At 49.8% G+C, this 7,540-nt stretch overlaps 4 protein-coding genes across 4 annotated transcripts; 1 reads left to right on the top strand and 3 right to left on the bottom strand.

Moving 5' to 3' along the window:
• Window positions 1-299: 299 nt before the first annotated feature.
• Window positions 300-698, bottom strand: LOC144827886 (histone H2A type 2-C-like). Its single transcript, XM_078686048.1, has one exon. It carries the CDS (start codon window positions 696-698, stop codon window positions 300-302), a length of 399 nt encoding a protein of 132 aa, XP_078542174.1.
• Window positions 699-983: 285 nt separating this feature from the next.
• Window positions 984-1,364, top strand: LOC144826975 (histone H2B 1.2-like). Its single transcript, XM_078685437.1, has one exon. It carries the CDS (start codon window positions 984-986, stop codon window positions 1,362-1,364), a length of 381 nt encoding a protein of 126 aa, XP_078541563.1.
• Window positions 1,365-2,311: 947 nt separating this feature from the next.
• Window positions 2,312-5,618, bottom strand: LOC144826974 (histone H3-like). The gene is made up of 3 exons (XM_078685436.1): window positions 5,512-5,618; window position 5,045; window positions 2,312-2,611 (listed from the first exon to the last, which is right to left on the bottom strand). Exons 1-3 carry the CDS (start codon window positions 5,616-5,618, stop codon window positions 2,312-2,314), a joined length of 408 nt encoding a protein of 135 aa, XP_078541562.1.
• Window positions 5,619-6,492: 874 nt separating this feature from the next.
• LOC144826972 (histone H1.3-like) lies at window positions 6,493-7,187 on the bottom strand. Its single transcript, XM_078685435.1, has one exon. It carries the CDS (start codon window positions 7,185-7,187, stop codon window positions 6,543-6,545), a length of 645 nt encoding a protein of 214 aa, XP_078541561.1. The 3' UTR covers window positions 6,493-6,542.
• Between the last annotated feature and the right edge of the window lie 353 nt (window positions 7,188-7,540).

Genomic DNA, 7,540 nt, shown 5'->3' with positions numbered 1-7,540 from the left:
GTATATACAAAAAAAACATTAATATGGTCGGCCTCATGCTAGGCTTTGGGACGGGACAACATTAACGTGTTGCTAGGCTTTGGGACGGGACAACATTAACGTGTACGGCCAGAGCTTGGGCATATTCCCTCCCCCCCCCCCCCCTCTATGAAGCTACGGTGCGGTGCGGGCGCTGCCGCATCTGTGAAGCCGCCAGAGAGTAACACCATGGCACGGATAAGCTCTTTGATGGAGTCTGTGGATGGCCCTGAAAAGAGCCTTTGTGTTTAGGGTGTGTTTCCACGGGGGTCTGCGGGCCTTTACTTGCTTGCTTTGCCCTGTGCCTTGTGGCTCTCGGTTTTCTTGGGCAGCAGCACGGCCTGGATGTTGGGCAGGACTCCTCCCTGGGCGATGGTGACTCGGCCCAGCAGCTTGTTCAGCTCCTCGTCGTTGCGGATGGCCAGCTGGAGGTGTCTGGGGATGATGCGGGTCTTCTTGTTGTCCCGGGCGGCGTTGCCGGCCAGCTCCAGGATCTCAGCGGTCAGGTACTCCAGTACTGCAGCCAGGTAGACGGGGGCACCGGCGCCCACCCTCTCGGCGTAGCTTCCCTTCCGGAGCAGTCTGTGCACACGGCCCACGGGGAACTGGAGCCCGGCTCTGGAAGAGCGTGTCTTGGCCTTGGCGCGGGCCTTTCCTCCCTGCTTTCCTCTTCCAGACATGGCGATCGGTCTCGGGGTCTCAGTCACACAACAGAGAGAATAATACTTCTCTTTCTGCTGGACTCGGTAATATAAAGACTTCGGGAGCGTCTGATTGGTTGACAGCTAGGCGCTGATAGTACTTCTCATTGGAGGAGGGCTTAACATAGGAAGTGGGGAGCCTGCCAATGAGAAGGGAGATCCGGGAAGGAGACTGCTTTGCACGGCAAGCCCATAAATACAAGTGCCGGGCCCTCCTTCCGTACTTCTCTCGGCTTCACAGCAAGCAGTGAAAGAGCGTCCACCATGCCTGAACCAGCCAAGTCCGCGCCGGCTCCCAAGAAGGGCTCCAAGAAAGCGCTCTCCAAGCCGCCCAAGAAGGACGGGAAGAAGCGCAAGAGGAGCAGGAAGGAAAGCTACGCCATCTACATTTACAAAGTGATGAAGCAGGTGCACCCGGACACCGGCATCTCCTCCAAGGCCATGGGCATCATGAACTCCTTTGTGAACGACATCTTCGAGCGCATCGCTAATGAGTCTTCCAAACTGGCTCTCTACAACTCGCGGCGCACTATCACCTCCCGGGAGATCCAGACCGCAGTCCGCCTTCTGCTGCCCGGAGAGCTGGCCAAGCACGCCGTGTCGGAGGGCACCAAGGCCGTCACCAAGTACACCAGCGCCAAGTAAGGCTTCCAGGCGCATCCCCAACAAACACAACGGCTCTTTTAAGGGCCAACCACTTCCTCCTCTAAGAGCTAATGTGCTTCCGTTATGACCGGAGAAATATGTGTTTTAGAAGGGTAATGTTGAGTGCAGAAAGGCCCGCTCTCACGGGGCTTGCTGCAAACTGAGGCCCGACAGAGCAGTCAACCCGTTTTGCCTCTTTAAATTAACATATCCCTATGAATGAGCCCTCGTTGGGACCAAGTGTCACATAAGCACTGTAACGATGAGGTTAAATAAACCCACTGGGAATTCGCGCATCTGCCCTTGGGCTTATTCTTTTCCATGTATGGGGCGAACAGTGTTTGTGTGAGCGGGTTTAACGTTGTGTTAGTACTCTAAGACCCTGGGGAACGGCTATAATCCGCCCCGGGGCAAACGTTCCTGAAATCGAACACATGAACCCGATGTACCGGGAGCACAGATGCGCCATAGCGCTGGCTTGTGACCAGCGGATCCCTACACAATCCTCTACCCCCAAAGAAGCTCTCTATTAAATGAAGGACACATTTAAGAGGTGTTTGTGCACTGTGAACACGGAGTGCTCTGGTTCCCCCCCAGAGCCGGTATAAGTTGCCCAGTACTCGAGGTACTCTCAGAACCCGACGTACCGGGAGCACAGATGCCCCATAGTGCTGGCTTGTGACCCGCGGATCCCGACCACAACCCTCTACCCAAACAACGCTTTAAAATGAAGGACACATTGGAGAGGTGTTTGTGCACTGTGAACACAGAGTGCTCTGGTTTCTCCAGAGCCGGCGGTATAAGTTGCCCAGTGCTCGAGGTACTCACAGCCCACCCTCCCTGACGTGTTAAAACACATGCCATGACAGATAAGATAAGCTCGTAGGTGACAGGGTGGTGGCCCTTAAAAGAGCCGTTGTGGTGGTTGTCCGGGTCGGTCTGTCGCCTTAGGCCCTCTCGCCTCGGATGCGACGTGCCAGCTGGATGTCCTTGGGCATGATGGTCACCCTCTTGGCGTGGATGGCGCACAGGTTGGTGTCCTCGAAGAGCCCGACCAGGTAGGCCTCGCTGGCCTCCTGCAGGGCCATGACGGCGGAGCTCTGGAAGCGCAGGTCGGTCTTGAAGTCCTGGGCGATCTCCCTCACCAGGCGCTGGAAGGGCAGCTTGCGGATGAGGAGCTCGGTGGACTTCTGGTAGCGGCGGATCTCGCGGAGGGCCACGGTGCCGGGCCGGTAGCGGTGAGGCTTCTTGACGCCGTGTAAAGAAGAGATAATCCAAGGAAGCCGAGGTCATTTGTTGTAAGTTGATCTTTTAGGTGTAGTCATTTAGAAATGCAAATGCATTATCTTTATACTCTTAACACCCCTCTTCCCCCTTTTAATGAGACAATAAGTGAGCTAAAAGGGGAGTACGCAGAAGGTAGAGATACAAAGAAATGAGAAGAAAAATGAAAGCAAACGGTGCAAAGATCACTAGAAGAGAAAAAGATGAGAAGAAGAGTGAAAAATTTGTGCAGCAAAGAAGGCACAAAGACACAGCAGAGAAAAAGTTAACACAGCAAGAACCACCAAGACACACTGATTGGCCAGACCAGAGCGAAGGAAGCTTGAATGTTGAAAAAGAAAAACAAGTGCAGGATAGAGGAAACGAGACTTAGTAGAGTGGTTAAAATGTAAAGTGAAACATTCACAAAAAATGTGGAAGAAACACAAGTAAAAGTAAAACATGAAGAGAAAGGCATCAAGTCTCCACACGTCTTTAAATAAGACCCATATATATATATATATAGCTGGAGAAAGCTTAGTGTGGATAGTGACGCACTTAAAAAGGAACTTGACCCTTTTTTTTTTTTTTTTTTTAAAAAGAGACCCACACGTCTTATAAAAAGACCCAAATAAATATATAGCTAAAAAGCTTAGTGTGGATAATAGTACTGAAGAATGCATTTGCATTTTTAAAGAGACCACACGTCTTAAAGTAAGACCCATATACATATAGCTTAAAAGCTTAGTGTGGATAATAGTACTGAAGAATGCATTTGCATTTTTAAAGAGACCACACGTCTTAAAGTAAGACCCATATACATATAGCTTAAAAGCTTAGTGTGGTTTACAGAGTACAGAAGAAGGAACCACACGTCTTTAAAATAAGACCCATATAAATAACTTAAAAAGTTGGTGTGGTGGAATGCATTTGCATTCTTCCTTTCAAAACATTAGAAAATTTTTAAAATATATATTCTTCCTCAAAAGAGACTGCATTTGCACTATAGCTCTCTTTTTTTTTTTTTTAACAGTAGTGTTTTAGCCTACTTTAAAACATCAAAAATATTTGATGAAGCATGAAACTAAGTATGACTGTAAAATCATTTCATTTTTAAACATGCCCGTATACAAATCATGTAAAGATTATACTAAAATTACTCATTCTGAAATCACTACAAAATTCGAATAATTAAATACTTATAATAAATGTAACTATAAGGATAAAGCAACTGTAAAATTTATAGCAGAGAAAGGTGATAACAGAACTTTCGACGTCTGCATTATCAATCTCTAATTCATATCATCATCAAAGTGCAACGATGGAAAATAACCATTAGGTGGCAGTGTTGTGACAAATAAAAGTATTGTACTTTGATAAACAGCAGATCGAGGTGATGAGTTTCCAGAGAAAACGACTCCAGTACTTGTGGAAAAATAATGGATAGAAAGTATGCCGGGAATCCGTGGAATGCAAGACTGGAGAAAGGGTGTCAGAGTAATGACGGAAACCAAGTGAAAATAAGGTTTGATGGTCTCGAATATATTCTGCATTTTGTTTATTGTATGAGGCTTAAAGTTCTGTTCAATAAAAATGAAAGAACTGCAGCTCGTGTATTTCCTTGAAGGAGTGCTCTCAAGCGTGAAGAGAATCCAATGATTGATGAAGTGTCACTGGTATTATCTATGTTCAGGATTGCTGAGCTTAATTGCTCTCGGAGGCTTTGAAAACTGAAAAACAATTGCAGAGCAAGTATTTTCTTGAGCTCGTGAACTTCAAACTGTATGCGATAAAGTTAATCGTATTTCATGTTCATAAATTGCGCGTTGCTGGGCAACAGTTTAACAATGCCTGAACACTTCCTGAAAGATGGAGGCACGCAGAGGATTACGTGATGGCGTGCAAGAGAAGTCGTCACAGTGTAAGTAAGGTTTGATGCGTGGAGATGCCTCGCGCTGACTTCGAAAGAGGCAAACATCAACGGTAAGAGCGCGAGCAATATCTATGTGCTCTTAACTTTTAACATATTAGTAAAGTATAATTAAGAAAATGCTCACGTTAAACACTTGACACACTGCTGCTGAAGAAAATGTAAAACTCCCTTCCGCCTGCTGCTGAAGTAAAAGGAACACTCTTTTCTTCACTAAAAAGAGCAGGTCAGGAGAAAGCAGAAAACAAACAGTTGTACTCCGGTTGAGAGTCACTCGTTCAGTTTTCTTGTCATCATGCCGGTCAGTGAAAGGGTTGTTGCACCAGAGCACTCACAAGGTGGCAGGACGGTGTTGACAAGCAGCTGGCGTTTTATAGTTGCAGGTGATCGGTCTCGAAGGAATTGGTATGCCGAGAAACCAGTAGTGCGCCCCTTAAAGTTTAATTTTAGCTGCTTTCAAAAATACACTTCACTGCCCTCGAGAAACTCTTTATCGGCAATAAGAGTTTTGTTTCAAACTTTTACAGCATTAAAGTTCAGATAAACGTTCTTATGAAAATAACTGGCACTTACTTCTAGGGCGACCGGTGAGAGGTCACTGGTGGGGTTCTGGGTGCCAGTACTTTGTTGGAGGTTTCCTTTTCAGTTTGGATCATTTTCTTAAGGTTTCACTTTTCGTTCCGTTTCCTTTTTTTTTTTTTTAAATGTCTTTTAAATTTGCACGGAGGTCCGTTTTTGAAGCGTCGCCAAATGTAAAGAAGAGATAATCCAAGGAAGCCGAGGTCATTTGTTGTAAGTTGATCTTTATTTTAGTTTAGGATATAAATTGGAGAACCCCACCAGGAGCGGTATGACATCTGCTCAGCCCGAACTTCAACTGACATTCAACACACCATTCGAACATTCATGCAATCAACATTCATACACACGCGCACAGGCTGAGCAGCACTCTACACGCCGCCGGTGGCAGGCGCGCTCTTGCGGGCAGCCTTGGTGGCCAGCTGCTTGCGGGGCGCTTTGCCGCCGGTGGACTTGCGGGCTGTCTGCTTGGTGCGGGCCATGGCGGGAGCGGTCTCTCTCGGCTAAGGCAAGGAAGAATGGCGTCGACCGGGGAAAGAGCCCTATTTATGCGCTCACAGACGGATGGCTGCTCTGGTTGGCTGTGGAGACCGCCCCACGTTCGAAAATAGCCCGCGGTGTGCAATGATTGGTTACTGGACTGGAGGCTGCAGCCTAGCTGTCCAATGAGCTGTGGATAAAAGAGAACCCTCCGGTTGGATGATGTAGCCGGAGCCCGCGCCCCGGCCAGCCTTTGTCTCCGTGTCCGTCCGTCCACTGGTGGTCCACCCGACCCCGGTCAGCCGGGAGAGGAGCCCGAGATGTCATGAGCACGCCGCCCTGGAACACTCCCCGTTACCTGCGCTCGATGGAAAGTTCACAATCGTCTGCTTTATGCAGACACTATGTCGAGTTTGCCCGGGTACAGTGAAAGCACCAACACACACACACACACACACGTTAGCACACGTTTATAATAAACTGAGGTCTCATAACTCCCAGACCCCCTTTTACCCGCCCCATGTCACCCTGGAGCACGCAGTGCCCTGCGCTCCATTTAAAGTTCACAATCGTCTGCTTTATGCATACACTATGTCGAGTCTGCCCGGGTACAGTGAAAGCACCGAGACACAAACACGTAAGTATTGCACATGTACTATGAACGGAGGTCTTATAACTCCCGGACCCCCTTGTTTTCTATGTGATAACGATTTCAATCCACTCAGCACCGAAAGAGCCGTTTTATATGGCCAAGATCACACGCAGCACTCGCCTGTGAAACGGTGCGCTGGGATGTTTTGTGCGGTTTATTTTTGGAAAAGTGGGGCATTGGGTGGGTGCAAAGGTGGGGATGAACACGCTCTCTTCTAGACAGGGTGGTGGCCCTTAAAAGAGCCTTTGTGTTTGCAGTGTCTCGGTGCAAGCCCTTACTTCTTCTTGGGTGCTGCCTTTTTGGGCTTGGCTGCTTTGGGCTTGGCTGCCTTGGGTTTGACTACCTTGGCAGGGCTTTTCTTGGCTACTTTGGGCTTCGCCGCCTTGGCTTTCGCTGGGCTCTTGGCAGCCTTCTTGGCGGGGGCAGCCTTGGGCTTCTTGGGGCTCTTGGCTGCCGCCGGCTTCTTGACCTTCTTCGGGCTCTTCTTGACCCCCGCGGGAGCCTTTTTGGGCTTCTTGGCGGCAGGGGCAGCTTTCTTGGCCGCTGGCTTCTTGGTGGCTGTCTTCTTTGCCGCCTTCTTGCCCACCAGCTGCTTCTTGTTCACCTTGAAGGAGCCGGAGGCCCCGGTGCCCTTCAGCTGGGCTAGGGCGCCTTTGCTGACCAGGCTCTTCAGGGAGACCTTTACTCGGCCCTTGTTCTTGTCCGCATCGTAGCCGGCGGCGAGCAGCCCCTTCTTCAGGGCCGACAGGGAGACTCCCTTCCTCTCGGCCGAGGCAGTCACCACCTTCATAATCATGTCGGACACGCTGGGACCGGAAGGCTTCTTGGCCTTGGAGGCCCCCGCTGCTTTCTTCTGCTGCTTCTTCTTGGGGGCGACCTCAGCGGGAGGAGCCGCGACGGCGGGAGCGGTTTCTGCCATTGTAACGCAAGTCTGGGCGCAGGCACTGTCAGAGAGCAGAAATGTACCGCCAGAGCCGAGCCCCGTGCATATATAGGGAGGAGCCAGCCCCTGATTGGTCCCGGGGAGAGAGGGCTGTGCGAGGCGCACTCGGCTCCCTGCTCCCAGCTGACTTTTGTGTTTCCTACCATCGGAATAACTAAGTTTTAAAACACAATCACTGAAACACACGCTCGCAGGCACACATGAAAAGAAGCCCAGCTTCAGCCCCTTCCCGCGCCCGCCCCCGTTTCAGCTGCCCCCGTCCTCAGAGGCTCGTAATGCGCCGTGAATCTCTGCCCTCCCCCGATGGCTGACGCCCAAGAGCCTGGAAT

Source organism: Lissotriton helveticus, chromosome 4_1 (genome assembly GCF_964261635.1).
Source record: "Lissotriton helveticus chromosome 4_1, aLisHel1.1, whole genome shotgun sequence".
NCBI lineage: Eukaryota > Metazoa > Chordata > Amphibia > Caudata > Salamandridae > Lissotriton > Lissotriton helveticus.
Note: the sequence above shows the minus strand (reverse complement) of the source record. Positions and strands in the feature narration are given on the sequence as shown.

Excerpts from the sequence above, each read along its gene's own strand:
- LOC144827886 (XM_078686048.1), bottom strand. The coding sequence starts at position 698 with ATGTCTGGAAGAGGAAAGCAGGGAGGAAAGGCCCGCGCCAAGGCCAAG.
- LOC144826975 (XM_078685437.1), top strand. The coding sequence starts at position 984 with ATGCCTGAACCAGCCAAGTCCGCGCCGGCTCCCAAGAAGGGCTCCAAG.
- LOC144826974 (XM_078685436.1), bottom strand. The coding sequence starts at position 5,618 with ATGGCCCGCACCAAGCAGACAGCCCGCAAGTCCACCGGCGGCAAAGCG.
- LOC144826972 (XM_078685435.1), bottom strand. The coding sequence starts at position 7,187 with ATGGCAGAAACCGCTCCCGCCGTCGCGGCTCCTCCCGCTGAGGTCGCC.